At 38.3% G+C, this 23,400-nt stretch overlaps 1 protein-coding gene and 2 long non-coding RNA genes across 9 annotated transcripts; 2 read left to right on the top strand and 1 right to left on the bottom strand.

Annotated features, from left to right (window-relative positions):
* The first annotated feature begins 446 nt into the window (after positions 1-446).
* Positions 447-2,237, top strand: LOC145223339 (uncharacterized). The gene is made up of 3 exons (XR_013859447.1): positions 447-613; positions 1,421-1,471; positions 1,886-2,237. It is a non-coding gene; the product is annotated as an uncharacterized LOC145223339 (long non-coding RNA).
* Positions 2,238-6,006: 3,769 nt separating this feature from the next.
* Positions 6,007-23,167, bottom strand: LOC145223310 (uncharacterized). Of its 7 annotated transcripts, none has more exons than XR_013859443.1 (5): positions 23,154-23,167; positions 22,522-22,617; positions 8,380-8,450; positions 7,432-7,481; positions 6,007-7,017 (listed from the first exon to the last, which is right to left on the bottom strand). XR_013859443.1 is itself a non-coding variant. In XM_080089715.1 (4 exons), the coding sequence occupies exon 4, from the start codon at positions 20,471-20,473 to the stop codon at positions 14,666-14,668; it is 5,808 nt and encodes a 1,935-aa protein (XP_079945841.1). In that variant the 5' UTR covers positions 20,474-20,853; positions 21,081-21,178; positions 22,522-22,617; positions 23,154-23,167; the 3' UTR covers positions 14,072-14,665. The 7 variants fall into 7 exon arrangements, 3 of the variants coding, with proteins under 3 accessions (XP_079945841.1, XP_079945843.1, XP_079945842.1); XR_013859441.1 differs by having other exon boundaries at positions 8,357-8,450; XR_013859442.1 differs by having other exon boundaries at positions 8,347-8,450.
* On the top strand, positions 9,043-10,173 carry LOC145223344 (uncharacterized). The gene is made up of 2 exons (XR_013859460.1): positions 9,043-9,587; positions 9,961-10,173. It is a non-coding gene; the product is annotated as an uncharacterized LOC145223344 (long non-coding RNA).
* Positions 23,168-23,400: the final 233 nt, after the last annotated feature.

Here is a 23,400-nt window from a genome sequence, read left to right on the forward strand (position 1 = left end):
TAAGTCATGTGTCTTTGCTGTCCCTATTAGGCTAACTGTATATGAGACTTTCGCTTTGGTAGATAGGTTTTTTTTATAGATGTGGTGATTTTTTTTGTGGTGGTGGTGTATTTTTAAGGGTTTTGTTGATACTGTTTTTATGGTGGTGTATTTTTTGTGGTTTGTTGATACTGTTTTTGTGGTGGTTTAATTTTAAGGGTTTTGTTGATACTGTTTTTATGGTGGTGTATTTTTTAGGGTTTTGTTGATACTGTTTTTATGGTGGTGTACTTTTTGTGGTTTTGTTGATACTGTTTTTGTGGTGGTCTATTTTTTGTAATTTTGTTGATACTATTTTTGTAACGGTGTATTTTTAGTTTTAGTTTTTTTTATACTGTGCTGCCTATGCTGGTATATGTATGTGGTCGTTATGCAAGTCCTTATGTTTTTTTTAATCCTTATGTATGTTTTTAGTGATTTGCTGCTAGGTTACATGATCAGTATATGGAGTATATCTTGCGCTTCATTTTTGAGATTAGGTTTGATATCCTTAACACTAGTAGACATTGCATTGTTGGGTGAAGCTTATGTTCAGATGAACAATCTTTCTTTTTTGATGGATTCACATGCAGAAGTAAGTTTCTAATTTTTTATCTGTTTATTAAATTGCACAAAATTTGTCAAATTAATTGTTGGCTCCCTTCCGCATTTATTATTATTATTCAAATGAAACTTTAAGATAATGCTAGAGAGAATGTAAATGTGCAACCTTTTTAGACTGGATGTTGTTACCTGCTAGACTCAAAACAGTAAAATCAACTTTTCAGCAATGTTTAAATTGGGTGAAACTCGGGCACTTTGTAGAATGGATTCGTTGTGTTTTGTTCTATAGCCCGACTAGCCACCAATGTTGTAATATGTTGGGGACCTTGACCATACAAACTATTCATATAAACAACATAAACTTTTTTAAATAAGGCAACAGTACATGCCTGCACATCATATGGGTCATGAAACCTTTGATGATACCTATGGGATGTTTTTAAAGTGTTTGGTTGTTAAATTTAATTTTGATTTTCAAGACAACAATGAGATATTGTACTTTAATCCTTTAATGGGTTTCATTTAGAAAAGTTTCCTTTTTTACTATATTGATTCTCTCCTGCTATGCTAGTATCATTTTATGTTGTACAAGCCTGCTTTAGTGCATGTACAAAACCATTTTGTGTTTCCAATATGCAGCTGGTAACATAACAGTGTTTTCCCCTTATTTCTCTGATGCCATTTTCACACATTATCTTTTTTGCTTAAGGTAAATGTTGTCTTTTTGCCAGAAGTTTTCAAATATATTTGTGGATTTTTATCATTTACAAACAATAACTAATTATTTATTAATATAGTTAACTTGTTTTATTTTAACTCACATTGCTTTATATTACAGCAGGATGATATTTTTTTACAAATTTCCTTGACAATGATTTACCTTCTAAAAGTAAGTATGACCTCAGGTTTTAGATTGGTTTGAAAACAATTTGGTTTGAAGGCTACATCAAGTATTGCATTTAAATTCAACTTTATGTCTGTTTATTTTGTACATGTCTATTTACAAACAACAACATGAAGTTGACACAATGATTGTGCACTAACTTACATAGGCTACATAGTTGTTAATGCAGATTAAAACAAATATTTTAATTGCACTCTAAATTTTATCATGTGTAAAAGCTCACATTGGATGCTAAGTCAGAGATATTTTTTCCTGAAATACTAATTTACTTGGATTGTTCTTTTTTTATGAAACCAATGTATATTTATAAAAAAAATACCATTTAATAAACACAACATGTATGATTAAAAAAACCTTACTGGAAGATTCCTAATTAACTAAATAATTTATGTTTTGCAGATTTCGTTCATCTTTCCTTCTCCCTGCTTCATCTCCACATTTTATTGTGTTGTGTTTGTTGATTTTTCGCTTCACTGTGTCCTGTGTGATTTTAGGTAGAAATATTTCTTAGATCAGGCAGCCAGCAGTCGTCCAAGTTTCATGTTTTGACTTTACCCCACATTTTCAACCTCTATTCGTAGGTTGACTCGATTTTTTGCACCAAACTTACCCTTTCCAGTAATTTTTACTTCCATCAATTTGCCTCTGGATTCGGTCTTTTTTTTACTTATTTCCCACCTTTTTGGGGAGTCTTATACATTTTTTTCGCCCTCATATCCAAAGAGACCTAACATTTTTTGCAGTTATGACATACACGCAGTGGCGGCTCGTGCCTAAAATTTGTGGGGGTGCTGCCCATTGTGACGTAATTTTATTGTGACGCAATAATGTACACGAGTGTAAACAGCAGACGGCATCATTTGTGTATTTTGTTTACTTGCACAGCGACGGGCTAAACACAATAACGTTCAGTAATAATATGAAAAACATACCTGGCACAGCTTCGAAACGAAGCGGTTGTAAATACGGTAAAAAACAACAGGAATTTCAGTTGGACAACAAAAATTGTCATGTTTCATTTAAGTAAATTTAGTCACAGTCAGCGTTTTCAACATATTCTATGACACTTCACAGATTATTGTCACACCAAAAAAACTAGCCATACAGCTTTTTATTGGTATCATAACTAACAAATTTAACAACCACATTACATTGGTTTCAGAACTTGTTCATTTAAACATCTTTCTTGAATTTTTGTGTACAGACTCTTAATTGTATTTTAGTTTCTTAACTGCAATTATTGCTGCTTGCTGGCAAATAGCTTTTAATTCCTTTTTTAAGTTCAAACCGCCTTCAAGCTTTAAAATTTACAACACTCCCACTTAAATTTAAACCATACTATTAAATCTGGTGCTTCCTTTTTCCAACCAAAATGAATCATGAAGTTATAGTTTGGGCATGATAATTGATAGCTTCTTCCTTAATCCCAAATGATAACTAAGAAACTGTTTTTCTATTTAGTACTAGCACTGCAAGTCTTTTGGGTACATTGGTGTTCCTCAGCAAAACTGGCATCTTTGTCAGTGTTAAAAAGAACTGTTTTGCCTTTGAAGGAATCATGGAAACAGCAAAAAGGATTTTTCATCTTAGTAGTTTAACTTGTCAAAACATCATCTCTAGATTAATTATTTTCAAAGTAATCATGAACATCAGATCTACAGAAACATTTTGAGTAGCTAGCTGTTCTTTGACAACAATAGGATGTGCTTGGTATCACTACTATCTTGTCTGTAGAATAATCATTCTTAAGAAACACTTCCTGTGAAGCAATTTAGCAGCTACTGGTTAGACAAACAGTACATGTCCATTATATCAATACACATGATTGCACTTGGTTGCAAATACTGTCCATATGGTGTGTTAAGAAATCCACACTTTAAATTGTCTTCACTCTTTTTTTTTGTCTTCATTTCAAAATTCCTGTTGCTTGCAGTTGTTTGTTCTGCATTTGATATTGCCTAAATTTCAGTGATGCATTTAACTTCACAGTCACAAATTTAATTTTCTTTGGTAGCATTAGGAACTAAAACTGAGTATTTCTTGTTGTTGCTTATTCCTGCATGATATTTGAGTAGCAGATTTTTTGTCCCATACTTTCATAAATCTTTTTAATTCAGTTATTTATTATAAAGGTTAATTGTGACTTTAAAAGGTGTTAGATGACCTTTTTTTTCTTTTTGAAGGTGTTAAATACACTTATTTAATTCAATGATATTTGCAAAAACTGAAACCCACTTACAGTCATCTTAAAAAGTCACGACTAACAGTCAAACAACAAATTTAATGATAGCAAAATAATTCTTTAACTGCACTTACTGTCGAACTTAAAAACACAGTACACGGGTTTGGCTTTGGAGCTCACTGACGCGAAGCATACAACACAACTAGCGCTACGTCACGGGAGGGGCTGCGCGAGCCACAGCCCCCTCTCGCCTATTTCGCCCGGCATGTAGCTTTTCCAAGTGCGCATGCGCACAACTGAAAACGTCATGAAACGTCACGAAACTGGAGCTGCAGCTCCGCCATAGATAACTTATTATAATTATTATTTTTTCAATTTTTTTTTAAATAATACAAAATTTTTATTAATTTTATTTTAATAAAATGCCGATTAATGCCATAAAAGTTATTCTTAGTATACACTGATCAAACATAAAAACTGTATGTAAAGATTGTTTTGTATAACAACTTGGAATAGGAATGTCAAGTAAAAATACTGGGGGTGCTGCAGCTCCGCAGCCCCCTCGCACGAGCCGCCCCTGCATCCACTTTTATCTTATTCGGCTATAAAACTCGGGTTATTAATATTTCCGACCATTTCAAATACTAACCAGGAGATGACATCTTTTATGGGTCGGTCGTCACTCGTCGAGGCGGGGAGGGGCCTCTTCAATAAAAGCGCAAAAACAATTTCGTTCCATCAATCCAACACTTTAGCCCACTTATCCGTATTTCTGGCTCGTACACATGCGACCATTTTAACGCTTCACAGCTTTGCCTAAGCCCATATGTGCCACGGCTATTTTCTTTCACTTGTCTGTCCCCCATACATTTTGTGTCCTTAAAAAACATCTTTGGCCTGTCTCCAATGCTTTGTAGGAACCTCCTTACCCCCCTAAACGAACAATTGGATCAATTTTGACCATTTTGTACTCAATTTTCGCCCACCGGCCATACTTGTCATTATGCTCCCAACACTTTTGCGGGGTTTAAACATATTTTAACCACATCCAATGTTCCACAACCGAACCTGCACATTTAACCCTCGGCTACAAGGCCGACTTGCAAATACCTTACTCCTCTTGCTGATCACCATCGAATTGTTTAAACATCGATGTCTTCCTTCCATTTGTAAACGCTTGGTCGTGGTATGCTACGATATATCTTCAATTTTCGACGTGTCGATGTCGCCTTTACTGATTACGACAATAAATTTCATCCTTAAACTAGAAGATGTGATTTCAACTAATTTACTGTGAGCTCAGACTGATGTTCTTACAAGTAGCCAAAATATGTCCTGCAATTAAATGCAGAACCTATCATGAGAGTTTTACCCCACAACATGAGTTCAGATGAACCCACCACGAGTTTATTTAACAAATTACGAGACCATGCAGTTTCATTATTTAAATTTGGAGACCGTTCCGCAGGAAATTCACCCCAATCGGAGTTGACGTGACCTAATTTTCAAATAATTTGAGACTGTACAGTTTCGTTTTCAAAATTGGGAGCTCTTGCCGCAGGCATTTGACCCTAATTGTAGTTCACGTGACCTAATTTTCAAAAAATTCAAAACAAAACTGCACAGTCTCGAATTTTTTGAAAATTAGGTCGTGTGAACTCCAATTAGGGTAAAATACCTGCGGCAAGGGCTCCCAATTTTAAAAACGAAACTGTACAGTCTCTGATTTTTTGAAAATGAGGTCATGTGAACCCCAATTGGGGTCAAATGCCTGCGGCAAGGGCTTGCAATTTTAGTGAGAAAAAAATGCATGGTTTTAAAATTTTTGAAAATTAGGTCATGTGAACTCCAATTAGGGTCAAATGCCTGCGGCAATGGCTCCCAATTTCAAAAAACGTAACTGTACAATCTCTAATTTTTTGAAAATTAGGTCATGTGAACTCCAATTAGAGTCAAATGCCTGCAGCAATGGCTCCAAATTTTAAAAAAACGTAACTGTGCAGTCTCTAATTTTTTGAAAATTAGGTCATGTGAACTCTAATTAGGGTCAAATGCCTGCGGCATAGGCTTGCAATTTTCAAAACGAACCTTTACGGTTTTAAAATTTGTAAAGTGACGTCACGTTGGGGTGAATTTCCTGCGGCACGGTCTCCAAATTTAAACATTGAAACTACATGGTCTCGTAATTTGTTAAATAAACTCGTGGTGGATTCATCTGAACTCATGTTGTGGGGTAAAACTCACGTGATAGGTTCTGCATTTAATTGCAGGACATATTTTGGCTACTTGTAAGAACATCAGTCTGAGCTCACAGTAAATTAGTTGAAATCACACCTAGTTTAAGGACGAAATTTATTGTCGTAATCAGTAAAGGCGACATCGACACGTCGAAAATTGAAGACATATTGTAGCATATTACGACCAAGCGTTTAGACATGAAAGGGAGACATCCATGTTCAAACAATTCGATGGTGATCAGCAAGATGAGTAAGGTATTTGCAAGTCGGCGTTGTAGCCGAGGGTTAAACGTGCAGGTTCGGTTGTGGAACGCTGGATGTGGTTGAAGATGTTTATTAAACCTCGCCAAAGTGTTGGGAGTATAATGACAAGTATGGCCGGTGGGCGAAAATCGAGTACAAAATGGTCAAAGTTGATCCAATTGTTCGTTTAGGGGGGTAATGAGGCTCCCACAAAGCATTGGAGATAGTACAGAGACATTTATTTGGGACACAAAGTGTCTGGGAGGGAGACAAGTGAAAAAAAGTCTTGGCAAATGTGGACTTAGGCAAAGCTGTCAAGCGAAAAATGGTCGCATGTGAACGAGCCGGAAATATGGAGAAGTGGGCTAAAGTGTTGAATTGATGAAAAAAGAAGAACCCTTCCCGCCTCGACGAGTGACGACCGACCCATGAAATGGTCGGAAATATTAATAACCCGAGTTTTATAGCCGAATGAGATAAAAGTGGTTTAGTGGGGTACGTTGGGAAAGACATATGTGTATGCCATAACTGCAAAAAATGATCTTTTCGGACATAAGGGCGAAAAAAATGCATGACTCCCCAAAAAAAGGTGGGAAATAAGTAAAAAAAAATACCGAATTCAGAGGCAAATTAATGAAAGTAAAAATTACTGGAAAGGGTGAGTTTCAGTGCATAAAATCGGGTCAACCTACGAATAAAGGTTGAAAATGTGGGGTAAAGTCAAAACATGAAACTTGGACGACTGCTGGCTGCCTGATCTAAGAAATATTTCTACCTAAAACCACACAGGACACAGCGAAGCGAAAAATCAACAAACACAACACAAAAAATGTGGAGATGAAGCAGGGAGAAGCAAAGATGAACGAAATCTGCAAAACAAAAAATATTTAGTTAGTTAGGAATTTTCCAGTAAGGTTTTCTCTAACCATACATGTTGTGATTATTAAATGGTATCTCTTTTATAAATATACATTGTTTTTTTCAAAAACAAAACAATCCAAGTAAATTAGTATTTCAGGAAAAAATGTCTCTGACTTGGCATCTAATATGAGCTTTTACACATGATAACATTTAGAGTGCAATTAAAATATTTGTTTTAATCTGCCTTAACAACTACATATGTAAGTTAGTGCACAGTCATTGTGACAATTTCATGTTGTTGTTTGTAAATAGACAGGTACAAATTAAACAGACATAAAGTTGAATTCAAATTACTTGATGTAGCCTTTATCAACCAAACCAAATTGTTTTTACACCAATCTAAAACCGGAGGTCATACTTACTTTTAGTAGGTAAATCATTGTCAAGGAAATTTGTAAAAAAGATCATCATGCTGTAATATAAAGCAATGTGAATTAAAATAAAACAAGTAAACTGTTATAATAAATATTTAGTTATTATTTGTAAATGATAAAATCCACAAATATGTTTAAAAACTTCTGGCAAAAAAGACAACATGTACCTTAAGCAAAAAAGGTATTGTGTGCAAATGCCATCAGAGAAATAGAGGGAAACCAATGTTATGTTATCAGCTGCATATTGGAAACACAAAATGGTTTTGTACATGCACTAAAAAAGGCTTGAACAACTATGATATTAGCATAGTAGGAGAAAAAATTTGTAGTGGGTTCCATGCTAGTGTTATAGTGTTATTTGTATAATGTAAGTGTTGAATGAAGATTATCATTAATATAGTTAAAAAGGATTTTTTTCTAAAAGAAAGCCATGAAAGGTAGAATATCTCATTGTTGTCTTGAAAATCAAAATTAAAGTTAACAATCAAATATTTTAAAAACATTCCAGGTATCACCAAAGGTTTCATGACCCATATGTTGTGCAGGCATGTACTATTGCCTGTTTTATTGCCAAAGTTTATGTCGTTTATATGAATAGTTTGTATGGGTGCTTGCTTTGTAAATGTTTTTATAGGTCCCCAACATATTACAACATCAGTGGCTAGTCAGGCTATAGAACGAAACACAACAAATCCATTCTACAAAGTGCCTGAGTTTCATCCAATTGAAACATTGTTGAAAAGTTGATTTTACTCCTTTGAGGCTAGCAGGTAACAACATCCAGTCTAATTAAACCAGGGCCATGGCCCACTAAAAGTCATTTTCACTTTAACTTTATTCCCGAATTTAATCGACTATTTCACATACTATTTGTTTATAGTGAGGTTTATCACGCTCATTTACTCTATTAGACCTGTTGAAGGCCAAAATTAATACCACATTCCAACGCGAGATTGCTATCTACATTTTAAGGGGGTGTTCTGGATGTCCTTCTTCCATAGATGTTTCTGCAAACAAAATCAGCAGAATTGAATTTGCTGTAAATACACAATTGAATATTAACAGGAATGTGTAATTGTTTCGAGTAAAAGTTATACACACTGACGATACACACAGTGCTGTGGATCTAAAACTACAAATTGGGAAGATATTATGATGTACCTTCTAAAACTAATATTGACAAGTTTGCAGAAATAATTTTAGTCATGCCACTATTTCAGGGGAGGGGAACATGCGGCCTGAAGGCCGCATTCGGGCACTCAGTGCGGCCTGCAATGTCAAAATACATTTTAGATGTGAATGTTTCAGACTAAACCAGGCACTGTAACATAGACACAAACGTATTTTTTGACCTTTTCCACATTACTATTTGATTAGTTCTAGGGCAGCAGTTTTCAAACTACAGCCAAAAAGTCCCATAGTGGTACATGGTACACAAAGTGATTTCTGCAGGACTACTAAAAAAGTCTTACTTGTGTTGCAAAAGAACAATAGTTTGCACATAATCGAATGTTTTAAACTTGTCTATGATGTTACAAGGTGCTTTTAGATCACCGATAACAACCAAATTGTTAGGTTAAATAAATCCTGAATGTTGTGGTTAAAGAGCCCCGGCACCGGAAAATTATTTTTTAATATGTTGTTTGTCGTATTTTTATAAACACGATTTCAGGTTTAAAACCACAAAAATCGAAGTTACTAGTCAAATATTTACGTTTTAAATCTAAAAACACTGACACCTTGCGGATATTTTGTCACTTAGCTCAAACGTCATGTGACGTCACCTCGTACCAACTTGGTTTGGAGCTTGTTTGTAGTCGGTGGTTGTTAACGTTCTGCGACGCCAATTACGTTAGTCAGTTTAGGTATTTTGGTGTTTAAATGTTTTCATTTTTATACTCAAGTGTGCAAAAATGCCTGCAGTGTGTTCTTTGTATGGTTGCAGTGAAAAAAAGGAACCAACGAAATACAGTGTTCTTTGTTGCCTACATTTCACAGATGAATGTTTCACAAAAAAAATGCAGCAGACAGGGGTATGGCAAAAGTTCTGGTGTTAAAGCCAAATGCCATTCCATGTATTCATTAGAACAGTCTTCTTCAGCAAGAAATGGCATTGAGAGCAGCTGCAAGAAAAGTAGCATATGGTATGCTTTAGTTAATTGTTTTCTGACATAATCTCATTTAACATTATAGTCCTTAATATTACCATTATGTCATACTAATTTAGTTTATTGTCATGCCATTTACTTGGTAATTACAAAAAAGTGTGGTTATGAAATAAAAGGTGTGATAAAAAAAACCATTCTAATTAGCTATGAACCAAATTACATTGTGTGTCAAGGAAAACTTCTTTACCTCTTAAACGGAGTACCAGAAGTAAATTAACTGCAGATTTCCCTGGACACCCAGCTAAATTTGGTACATACACAATGATGGATGATGGATCTTTGCAACAATAAAATTGTTGATATTAACCTTGTTCATGTATTCAGTTGGTAATTTCAAAATATTTTCTAGAGCAATGAAGTGGCAAACAGCAATGATATGGAAAAAGAAGGATTCTTGGGATGCATTGAAAACATCACAAGCAAAGGATTGTTTATTAAAGCCTTTGTGACTGACATGCATCCACAAATCATTAAATACATTTGTGAAGAATCGTCAGAAACAAAACTATATGTTTGGCATGTAGCTACAAGTATGATAGAAATAAAAGATGAGCATACACCAGTATATTTGTGTTTATGGTTTTGAATTCAGAAATCCAAAAGAAACTGACAGCCATTTCTAACAAAGCCTATTGCAAAGAGTTGGGACCTTGGGTGAAAAGCATATGCAACCACATGTATTGTTGTGCAGCAACGTCACAAGGGATTTCACAACTTATAGTTGACAAGTGGCTGTCAGTCTGGCAACGTAACTCTGAAGTCTTCCCCAGCAACATTCAACAAATTTTCTGTAGGCAGTATATCTGTAACGCATAGAGGTTGCTGGTTGCATGTTATAGTAGTTAGTACAGTAAAACTTACTCGTGACGGGTGTCAATTACCCTCATCATGATTTCCCAATTGACGTTTAAATCGATAACATGCTGCTTCTAATACACGTTGAGACACATATAGATTCAAATCCAGGATATGCTTTTATACAAAGCAGATTCGACTCAGAATATTCGTTGAACTTGGCTAACTGCTGTTGCACTTACTAATTTCATGGCAGCAAACGCATGATTTTCTCTCCTCCATTATCACATAGTTAGTACATAAACACCTACAATATTTCTGTTAGGTGGAAAATACCTTTTGTCAACAACAAAACACCTACCTTTTTAAGCAAACAGTTGTTATTTATTGCTTAACTGTCAACTACGTATACTACGTTAATTTTATCAGTTAAACAATAAAAAAATGTACGCATCAAAGCTAAAACAAGCAATAAAAACAACAGCTGACCAACGCCATTGTTAGAAGTTGGTACGAGGTGACGTAACAATCGCTGCTACACATCAAACCAAGGTGTCGCTCGAGAGCTCATTGTTTGATTGAATATCTCGAAAACGAGAAATCATAGGACAAAAAAAATTAGTGATTCGGAATCCCTGATTTTTGGCAATTCTAAATATCTTAAATGTAGAAAAAGTCACATCGCCGCTGCCGGGGCCCTTTAAGGTGGAAACGTAGTGAGGAATTTTATTTAGCTTAAACCGTAAGCCCTACTACTCTTAGAGGGAATAGCAAAGCAACCATTATGTAAGTCAAAAATTTTAAACACTACGGTCCTTGGCTTGGGAAATAGTCTATGTGGCCTAAACGAGTGTCGATAAACCGTTTGGTGGCCTTTATAAATAAAAAGGTTCCCCACCCCTGCACTAGTTACTTCATCACACTCATGTCAAATGCCTGTGTCATGGTTTCCCAGTTTAAAATTGAACTGTACTGTATGTTCTGTACATATCACTAGTTCAGTTGTAGCAAATGCTAAATGTTTGCTTCATTCTTATTTACTAATAATACTTTTTTACATTTATGTGTGCATAGCAACAGCTGATCTTTGTATTTGTAGCTATAGGACGCACATAGTTGTATAGTGACCATTACAAATTAAATTTGGATCAGGATTTGTGTGGTGATACTATTGATGGGGTCTTGGTTATGATGCAAATTGACTTTTACTCAACATGATTAGTTTTTATGCAACGCTTGATACACAACTTTTTTATCAATTGTTGTTGTTACTCAAGTGGATATGAATTGATGTAACTGATGTGGCCCTTCATATAACTTATGGTGGCATAAACATTTGTCAAAGAGTTTGAGCAATAAAGCATATTGCTTTTCACATTAATTTGCACTGTTAGTTTCAGACAAAAAAAAATAGTAGAGTGGCTTAGCACATTGTGTCATTGCACATACATCAAAACCTATTTTAAACATTAATATTTTTTTTTAATATTGGGTCCTATATTAGACACTGACTTTTATAACTTAGTTGTTACTGCAGACAGAAACTCATGAGTCCCCACACAAACAAAGTTAAAATAATGCATTTCAAGAGAAAACCAGGAGATAGTCGGGTGTTGTAAGGCAAAACACAGTGATAACACAGGCTTAAATAATTATACCATGTAGAATACAAACTATACAAAACAGATTCAATCCAGATACTGTTTAAAGTATGTCCTATTTAACGTTTTTTTAAGAAAAAAAGGAGTAAATCGTGGCATGATGGGGTAAAACAAACAAAATAGACGTCTGTGAATAGCAAATTCTACAACCAACTTCAAATTTTGAAGGAATTAAGGACTTAAAATAGTATGTTCAATAAACTTTCTACATGCTACCTAACTTATAGCCAATTCTGACACTGTTTGAAAACTCACCCATTTTAGGGGGCTAGTGGGGTGAAATTGGTGCTACAAGGTTAAACACAACAATCAGCTGATATGAATGGTAATTTCTACAAGCTGTCCAAATTTCAGCCAATTCCGACACTGATCAAAAAAATTAACCCATTTTGGGAGGGCTGGTAGGGTAACTAATGGGGTTCGACAAAAAAAATAAAATAAAAACACAATGACTCAATTAAGAGTACTGTAAAATTTGAATCCGCCAATGTTTAAAATTTTGACCACTAGAGGTGTTTTGAGCAACAACTGTTATTGCTTCTGACCTCATAGGGCTGTTAACAAAAAATTCCACCAAGCAACCCACAAACACAAGTAACATCTCACTGGTTGCCCATGTCATACAATTGCACCACAGAAATGTTTCATTTGTGGTGCCCAGAAACATACAAATACGTTTTACACTTTGGGACTAGTGGGGTAAATAATGGGGTTATCAAGACAAACAAAGTGAGATGCACATCTACATAACTATATCTACCAACTGTGTAAATTTCATCCAAATCCATCAAACATTTGGTGGAAAATGAGTCGGGTCAACTTTGGGAAGAAAAAAAAAACAAAGAAAAAAACACAATTTGAGTAAAATCAATATGTGTCCCCTTCAGGGAAGGGGACCCATAAAATTTGGCTTTCCTATATACTTCCATTATATATATTGTGTACCCTATTTATTGATTTATTATACACACCATGAAAATTAGTCATGGTAAAAAGGTTTTCAAATTCTTTATTTTTAGATTCTTTTTTAGAAGGACAAATTAGTAGAAAGCATCAACCCAAACTTCAATAGGTTTTGTCCATATCCTGTTTACATTATATTGTCAAACGTTTGCAAAAGTAGTAACGAGAACAAAAAAAATACTCCCAATCTGAGAATTTAATCTCGAGGTTTGACCTCGATACAGCTTTGCAAGGCCAGTTTTGAAACAGTTAAAACTTTTCCTAAATAACCTAGACAGTATTACACACAAATTTGGAAAGCGTATTGCAGCAAAGGTATATGTAACAAATTGTTCTTCTGTGGCCTATCGCCGTTCAGACGCTGAACGACCCTTTAATGACCTTTTGACATAGTTTTCAATAGCATGCAGTCCTTAGTATTCAACAGTACTGTTTTTCCTGATTTATATATAACCCATGATGTGACAAAAAATATTCTAAACAGTGTCTGCGATACCTACAAGTTTGTCTGATGTCTAAAAAAAACTACAAGCATGTCTGATGTCTAATGTAAAGTGTCCGTTGATGTGTCAAGTAGCGGTTTCCTGCCAAGCATTAAATCATCACAATTGTGAACCAGTGAATTACTCCCTTGGGCTTTCTAGTGCATAATGGGCTGTAAAGGTAACCATTTGGCCGAACTCCCAGATCATGTACTTTTGTCAATAGAGCCATTTCAAAAATGATACGTTTTGGGGGCCTGTGGATGAACCGCTGGGTCATTCAGGGTCAAATTCAGGAGAATAAAATTTGGATCAATAACTATATTCTGTGTAAATTTGAATATATTTTGTAACGACCGCTAGGTGCGCAGCCTGGCCCTGCGCCGTTCGTCACACTAGATAACCCATTTTGTAAAACGCGCCCGTCCTACAGCCTGTCCTCCAAGACGACCCACTCTTGCATTTGCAACGAATGTTCTTTTTTGGAGATAAAAGGCAACGCTGACGAATAAACCAAGACGACAACGTCAATAGCAACGGCAACGGTTTTTCTGTAACCATAAATAACATACATAAGCCATACGTACACATTATGACGTCATAGCGACCATCACAAATTAATCAGTTTCAACAGTACACACAAGGTTTCAAATTAAATCTACATTAATCGGTCATATCTTACATTAAATTACTTCCAAATTAATTGTAATAAGTCCAGTTACGGTTTTAATACACTTTGACACAAGTTAAACACAAATCAAATAAGAACATAAAACATACCAACTGTTGGGTAACCAGGGCTTTACTAGCACGCGGCTAGAGGCTCCACAAGTGACAATACAGCATTTTTGCTATTGCTCTTAACATTTACAGTTTCACTATAAACAAATAGACACAAGAAATTAGGATAAATTCACTTAAATTGACTGCAAACCTAGCAACTAACGCAGCTTACAAAAACGTGGCGTTCAAAGCACATGCTCTGTCGCGGATGAATATTTCAATACGTCACGAATAAAGGAGAACTTAAATCAGCCAAGCGGAACAATTAATTCTCGCTGTAACATACCCCCCGACGATGTGCGAACCCATGAGAACATCTTTACAACACACAAACAGCGAGAAAAGAAACATAACGAACAAACACAACATTTTAAGCCTTCATAATCAAACACAACTTTGCGATCGGTCGTTTGAACGACCCAACGTGCGTTTTAACCAAAGGACTTCGCACAAACCCGGACTTATCCGGGTACGTTTCTACGATTCTTCCGGTGAGCCATTTTCCTCGTGGTGCCGAGTTGTCGACCAACAGGACCAGATCACCAGCGTCGAGGTTCTCTTCGGGAAATTGCCATTTCTGACGCGTCTGTAGCGTCAGCAGGTACTCATTTGTCCATCGGACCCAAAACTGGTCGGCCAAGTACTGGACCTGGCGCCAGTGTCGTCGAACGTAGTTGTCTTCCTTCACAAATACTCCGGGTGGCGAGATATCATGTCGCCCAATTAAAAGCAGGTGATTCGGTGTCAGAGGCTCTCTGTCGGCAGGATCAAGACTGATGGGAGTCAAGGGCCTCGAGTTTAGGATGAACTCGACCTCAAGAAGCAGCGTACTCAGCGTCTCGTCAGAAGGCACTTGCTGTCCCAACAATACATTCAAGATCTTGCGCACCGAACGAATTAGACGTTCCCAGACGCCACCCATGTGACTGGCAGCAGGTGGGTTAAATGACCAGTCGACGCCCCACTGGCGAAGACGTTCTTCGATGTGAGTTTGATTCCATTTTTCAAGAGACTCGCGCAGTATGCGCTCAGCGCCGACGAAGTTCGTTCCATTATCACTGAAAATGCGCCTGGGCTTTCCCCGTCTTCCAATAAACCTTCGGAAAGCGTCAATAAACGAGTCAGTAGAAAGCGAGTGCGCTACTTCCAAATGCACAGCACGCACGTTCATACACGTGAAGATGCAACCGTATCGTTTGACTTCACTTCTTCCTTGTTTTACGAGTATGGGTCCAAAGTAATCCACACCCACAGATGAAAACGGTGGCTCACCCGGAGTCGTGCGCTCAACAGGTAAGTCGGCCATCATTTGTTTCGAGACTGAAGCATTTCTTCTTCGACAAAACACACAGTTTCCAAGGATTCTTCTTACCGCCACACCACCTCGCACAATCCAATATCTCTGACGAACAATTGCCCAAGTGTGCGACATTCCGGAATGGCAAACATTAGCGTGTGTCTCGCGAATAATCAAAGTAGTAATGTGATGTGCGTTTGGGAGAATCATCGGGTGTTTAATTTCAAAGGGGATCGGTGCCCTTTCCAGGCGGCCACCCACTCGCAACACACCATCAATCAAAACAGGATTCAGTCTGTGAAGAGCCTTTGAGGGCAGTTTCTTCAAGACTTTCTTCTTTCCGCCGCGTTCTAAGTCTTCACACTTACACAAGGCGTCTATTTCTTCAGAAAACTGTCTTCCTTGAACATATTTGACAATCGCTAGCTCAGCCCTTTCAAGATCAGCGACAGTCAGTCTTTTGGATAGCTGTTTGTCCTTCCGAGAACGCAGATAGTTAACGAACGGCTGGAGCCAAGCAACTGTCTTCTTTAATTTCTTCCATGAAGAATAGCGACAAATTAAATCATCAAACAAACACTGATCCTCTGCAACATGCACAGCCAACATTTTCTTCGGTTTCATGTTTAAATATTCCTCGGGAACATCTTTGGTATTCACAGGATTCGTAGGCCAGTGACGTTCATCGCTGCCTAAAAACGAAGGTCCGGTGAACCAACGCTTGTTTTGGAGAAAAGCCTTTACAGTACACCCACGAGATGCGTCATCAGCTGGGTTTAGTGCAGTAGGAACATGCTTCCACTGCGACGCGTCGGATCCTTCCTCAATTTTTGCCAGTCGGTTGGCGAAAAAGGTACAAAAACGCTTATTTACGTTGTAAATGGATTGCAGAACTGCAGTTGAATAGGTCCAAAACACGGATCGTCCGATATCCAAGTCAAGTTCCTGCCTTAAAACTTGGTCCATCTTGACAGCAAGAGTAGCTGCGGTCAATTCCAATCTGGGAATAGACACCATCTTCAAAGGCGCAAGACGGGCCTTTCCAGTAACAAAAGAACAATGCACATTGCCTTGTTCATCCACTGTTCGCAAGTATGCGACTGTTCCGTATCCACAGGAAGACGCATCTGCGAAATGATGCAGCTCGTGCGTCTTGACTTCAAGTCCAGTTGTTTGGAAACACCTTTTAATCTTAATTACCGATAGACCTGGAAGCTCAGAAGTCCATGTGTTCCATCTCTTTTCTATATCCGGTGGAACTTCCTGATCCCAGCCATAATTTTCTTTGCAAAGCTCCTGCAAAAGCTTTCGCGCATGTAATACTACAGGCGCAACGAAACCTAAGGGATCGAACAAGGAGCTGACCACGGAAAGTATTCCTCTCCTTGTTGCAGGCTTCTTTTTGACCTTTACGTCAAATTCAAACACGTCACAGCGAAAATTCCACAACACTCCAAGCACACGTTCCATGTGCTTTACATCAACATTTAATACAATGGACTGTACAGATCTATCTTCGGTTGGGACTAACGACAACACACGCTCGCTGTTGCTCACCCATTTTCTGAGCCGAAATCCTCCGAGCTGCAACAATTCACGCAACTCGCCGGCCAATTTGATTGCATCGTCTTCGTTCCTTACGGACTTCAAACAATCGTCCACGTAGAAGTTTTGTTTCACTGTCGAAACCGCTTCAGAACTGAATCTCTCCTGGTTGTCTTCGGCAGTTTTCTGCAAACAGTACCCAGCACAGCAAGGAGATGAGGCTGCACCAAATATGTGTACCAGCATCTGGTAATCAACGGGTTCTTGCGATAAATCGCATTCAGGCCACCAAACGAATCTTAGTGCAGATGTATCGATCGGATCAACCTTTACCTGGTAAAACATCGCTTCTACATCGGCGACAAAAGCAACTGGTTCCTGGCGAAATCGGACAAGCGTCCCAAAAAGACTGTTGAGTAAATCTGGGCCTTGCAAAAGCTGGTCATTCAGCGAAATATTATGATATCTGGCGGCGCAGTCAAAGACGACCCTCACCTTTCCTGGTTTCTGCGGGTGTACAACCGGGTGATGCGGCAGGTACCAAACAGCGCCATCTTCCGGCTCCTTGTCGTCGCCCTTTAAACGTCTGGCATAACCCTCGTTCAAGTAGGTATCCAACGTTTGCTTGTACTTCTCATACAGCTGCGAATCAGTTTCCAATCGCCGTTTCAAGTATGACAAACGCTTCATTGCCATAGCACGGTTATTTGGCCAGTTTGGAGCACCTGGTCTCCATGGCAATCGCAGTTGGTAGTGTCCGTCATGACACTTCACTGAGCTTTCGATCTGTTTCAATGCGTATCTGTCTTCTTTCGACAGTGTCGTTCCGGGTGACAACGCGGTTCGGCCAAAGTCGCTTTCCCACATGCATTTTATCTGTTGGTGCAACGTTTCGTCCTGCGAGGTTACAAAATTCACCCGTATCTGTGAACTTCTTGAACCATTACTATGACAAGGACCTACAAGCGACCAACCGAGCATAGAACGCACGGCACTTGGCTCCTTTCTTCCGCCTCTTCGTTCATCATTTATCCAGAAAACCTCGGGAACGTTCGCTCCAATCAGCAACATGACTTCCCCATGGGACAAGACAGGAAACTCTAAATTACGCAAGTGAGGCCATCGCCAAAGCGACCCTTCCGGTATTCTGTTTGGGGAGACTGGCAAACTGTCCACGCTCAAAACGTCGTTTAATCGTACGGATTGCTTCCCGTCGAGCGACGCCACCGTTAAATCGACGGCCAAACCCTCTCTTCTCTGTGACCTATCACTGACAGTGGTCAAGGAGTACGTTGTCTTTCTCCCCCCGACGTCCAGCTGCTCGATCAGTCGTTTGTCACACAAGGTTGTAGTCGATCCTTGGTCCAAAAAGGCGTAAGTTTCCAGCTTTCTACCATTACTGGCCGTAACCTTTACCGGCACTATGTTAAGGTACACACTCTCTGCATGAGTGCTCATGCAAGTCCAGGTGACAGTTGCATTTGATGAAGTCGGTTTCTCTTCTGAGGCTTGCGTAGACGCTTCGCGTACGGGTGCAGTTGAAGAAGTCTTCCATTCTGTCCAGTGCAGAAGGTTGTGATGCTTTCCACGGCATCCGCCGATGGTGCAAGAGCTTGGTAAACTACATGTTCTTGCTATATGACCCTTTACGAAACAATTGTCACACAGCCGAACTTGACGCAGAAACTTCCTTCGCTCTACAAAGGTCTTCCGTTTGAACACGTCGCAATTGCCAAGGTCGTGCGATTTACTGCACAAGGGACATCCCTGCTTCTGAGGACTTCTCGGTTCAGCCTTACGCTCGTTTCCCGGAGCAACCGATGTCGCATGAGTCGATGCTCTTGTCCTCGTCGAAGGAGATTTGCTGCGCCTTTTCTGCGCATCTCTGTCTTTCCGAGGACCCAACACTCGACCAAACATCGTGGTTCCAATGTACGCTTCCTTCTTAACGAATTCAACAAGGTGACAGAAACGAGGCTCTTCCCCATTCCTTTCAATTTTAGCAGCATGTCTTCTCCATTGACTTTGCAGTGCAAACGGCAATCGCTTTATTATATTCAGCATATTTTCAAAATTGTTGATGTCTGCGAAGTATCCCAGATGAGTCAGGGTCACCAGACACTCTTCTAATGCCTGTGCTAGCTCTATCAATCCGTCAGTATCATCGGATTTCAGATAAGGCCAATGACTTAGCTTATCCACGTATGCACGTGCGATAATGATAGGACGTCCGTAACGCTCGAATAACAACTCTCGAGCCCTTCGGTAACCTTCCGGAGGGTCAAGGCCAACGCAAAAGGCAATCATTGCATGTGCTTCTTTTCGACAGTATTGGATGAGATAATTAAGCTTCACACTGTCGCTGTCTACACGTCGACCAATATTTTCGTCAAAGCTTATCATGAAACGCGTGTACATTAGCGGATCACCATCAAAATACAATAGCTGTGGCCTGGGAAGCTCCATCCCTGCCTTCAAGACTGCAGCAACACGACACAGGTCACTCACCTCCGGCTCATGATTCAGCACTTCCGTTTTTGGTTTAGGTTCGCAACGCGAGGAAGACGGAATGTCCGTTACCTGCGCTTCTGAACTGCTTCTATTAATAATGCCGGAGTCTGATGCTTGCTTTTCCTCTTTTACTGCTTCGGGTTTGGTCTCAGGTGAGAAGAGGACTGGTAAATCAACTTGCTTTTCTGGCTGAAATCCAGTAAAACATGACCCAGATGAAGACGTCCTTTCCCATATCTCTGCTTCAACTGTGGCGGATTTTATCTTGTGGTCAGCTTCGAGAATTTTTATCTGGTTTTCCGCTTCCATCGTTTTCTGCAAAAGATTGGTCTCTGCTTCCATCTTTTTCTGCAAAAGGCTGCTTTCTGCTTGCATCTTTTTCTGCAGAAACTCTTTTTCTAGAAGTGCGACCTCTTTTCTCACACGCGCCTCAGTACGCTTGCAACTTGACCTCGAGCTAGCATATGAACCAGTCTTACTTCTTGAACCAAAATCGCTGACCGACGGTTCCTTACTCGAATGTTCAGGCGGTTTGGAACGCCTTACTTCCTCTAACCATTCTTTTGTGCGCGCATCAAATTCTTGCTTGCCACTTCTCAAACTTGAGAGCGCAGCATTAATTGTCCTTCTTTCCTTTTTCTTTTTTACAAAATCCAGTCGTGTTGTATGTTTGCCAACACATTCGTCGTACAAAACATCAATGGATGAAATCTTCTCCTTTAACTGTTGCACATTCGAGGAATCAATCATAATTTCCTCTGCATCTTGATATGCCAAGTTCAGACGTTTTACCAGATTGACAAGAGTGTGTTGAGATTCAACCATCTTGATAACTTTGCTTATGCACAATTCAAAGTCCAAAGTTGAAAACTTCGTTTTCGATCAGTTGAAAAGCTTTTTTCAACAGTGTCCGTAGTTGAAAAACTTTATTTTTCAACAGTTTTTCCGTAAGTTGAAAAACTTTATTTTTCAACAGTTTTTCCGTAAGTTGAAAAACTTTAATGTAACGACCGCTAGGTGCGCAGCCTGGCCCTGCGCCGTTCGTCACACTAGATAACCCTTTTTGTAAAACGCGCCCGTCCTACAGCCTGTCCTCCAAGACGACCCACTCTTGCATTTGCAACGAATGTTCTTTTTTGGCGATAAAAGGCAACGCTGACGAATAAACCAAGACGACAACGTCAATAGCAACGGCAACGGTTTTTCTGTAACCATAAATAACATACATAAGCCATACGTACACATTATGACGTCATAGCGACCATCACAAATTAATCAGTTTCAACAGTACACACAAGGTTTCAAATTAAATCTACATTAATCGGTCATATCTTACATTAAATTACTTCCAAATTACTTAATAAGTCCAGTTACGGTTTTAATACACTTTGACACAAGTTAAACACAAATCAAATAAGTACATAAAACATACCAACTGTTGGGTAACCAGGGCTTTACTAGCACGCGGCTAGAGGTTCCACAAGTGACAATACAGCATTTTTGCTATTGCTCTTAACATTTACAGTTTCACTATAAACAAATAGACACAAGAAATTAGGATAAATTCACTTAAATTGACTGCAAACCTAGCAACTAACGCAGCTTACAAAAACGTGGCGTTCAAAGCACATGCTCTGTCGCGGATGAATATTTCAATACGTCACGAATAAAGGAGAACTTAAATCAGCCAAGCGGAACAATTAATTCTCGCTGTAACATATTTAAAGCACTTTTTTGTTAGGGGGCTAGTGAGGTCAATGTTGGGGTTACAGGGTTGAATGTAACCATCGCCAGTGATAAATGGCATACTATACAAGCTATCTAAATTTTATTTCACTCCAACCTAGTTTAAAAAACTCACCCATTTAAGAGGGCTAGTGGGGTAACTAAAGGGGTTTTAAACCCAAAATAGTAAAATATAAAACCACAATGACCCAAAAAGACCACTAGAGGCAATTGAGAACAACAACCGGTAGTGCTGATGACGTCATTAGGCTGTAGAGTAGACAACCCCAAACTGCCATGGTGTAAAATCGTCCAACAAGCAATGCATGAACGCAAGTAACATATTTGTTTGCTGTTATAACACTATTACACAACAGAAACCTTTTGTTTATGGTGCCCAACAACTGACACCTATAAATGGCATAGTCTACAACTTATCCAAATCTCAGCCAACTCTGACACTGATTAAAAAAACACTCAGTTTGGGGGGAGGGGGGGGGGGGTCTAGCAGGGTAAATACTGGGGTTAGTAGGTCAAACAAAGCAGTGGACAAATCCACATAACTATATCTACCAACTGTGAAAGATTCATCCACATCCACCAAATATTTCATGGCAAAATGAGAAAACAAAAACAAATTGAGTAAAATCAATATGTGTCCCTAAAGGGGACCTTTAAACGTTGGGCACCCATAACCTACAGTAACTGTAATTGGCCAATGGTCAAAGTGGCAATGACTGTTTATTGATCTTTGAATGCAGCTTTTAATACAGTTTGCATGGCCTGTTTAGATCACATCAAAACAATAATGTAAGTATGAGCACATCAAACAACACCAAAACTAAAAGTATGCAAGCTAACCAAATGCCAGAACCTTCACAGAATTGCAGCACAAGAACAGCTAATTTCAATCTAGTCTCAATTAAACAGTCACAATTGTAAACCAATGAATAAAGGTTTGGGGGAATGTTTCATATTGATTGTTTGACTTTGCAAACAGTTCCTAAAAATATTTTGTGGCACAGTTTTTGGGGAACAATTGGAGTGCAAGTATTCAAGTAATGACATAAAAACAAATTGATCATGCATTAAAATGAATTCACCACTATTGTTCGTATAAACACTATTTATTACTACAGACAACTTACTGGTATATGGATTCAACCTTTGCTGCCAGGACATTCACATTTTTGTTTTCCACATCACTCAAAAAGATTATTGGCTCCCATATCATTCAAAATGTCCTGGTAAAAAAGCAAGAATATAAGTAATCTATAAATCTCCAATAAAATGAGCTCACTGTGGACAAACTAATGATTATTTTAATTCACACAGAAGTTTAACCTGCATGTCAGCCGGTGGTTGTAACAAACTTATAAAACATTTAGTTTTTAGCCTTGTGCATTGGTTAACAGCCAAAAAACATTCTTGCAAATCAGGATGGTTTGCCAGGATTAAGCATTCCGATTTGCCCACCATGGTGTTACAAAAAACAAACAATTGGATCAGGATTGTTGTACTTAGGAAATGTAGGTTGGTAGGTAAATTATTTTGATTTGCGTATTTGCGTGTGGTGTACAATATACATACCAATGGTAATAAAAAATAAAGGTTACAAACAAGGTCCAGTTTGAAAATGATGTCTTTATTGATAGTACTACAAATATCTTCATGGTTTCTATACATCCAAATATTTATTTCCACTGTTATCATTTGTTGATATACAAACTTTCAAATTTTCATCAATATTTATGAACATATGTATGCCCTATGGTATTACCTGGATGATGATCTGAAAAACAGATGTGTTATTTACTTGCAATAAAACAAATTGCTTTTAAATGGTGTCAAACGCAACAAATTTTCTAAAATTATAGTTGGAACAAAATGTTGAACAAATTGGATGCTCAATAACTATGTTTGTAAAAGTTTTACCAACGAATCCAACTTTATTCTGACGATGGGCACACAAAATGACAGTGTTTTGTTCTAAAAAATCATCTCTGTTGCTATAAATGAGGTTAATA

Source organism: Phallusia mammillata, chromosome 4, assembly GCF_965637545.1.
Source record: "Phallusia mammillata chromosome 4, kaPhaMamm4.hap1.1, whole genome shotgun sequence".
NCBI lineage: Eukaryota > Metazoa > Chordata > Ascidiacea > Phlebobranchia > Ascidiidae > Phallusia > Phallusia mammillata.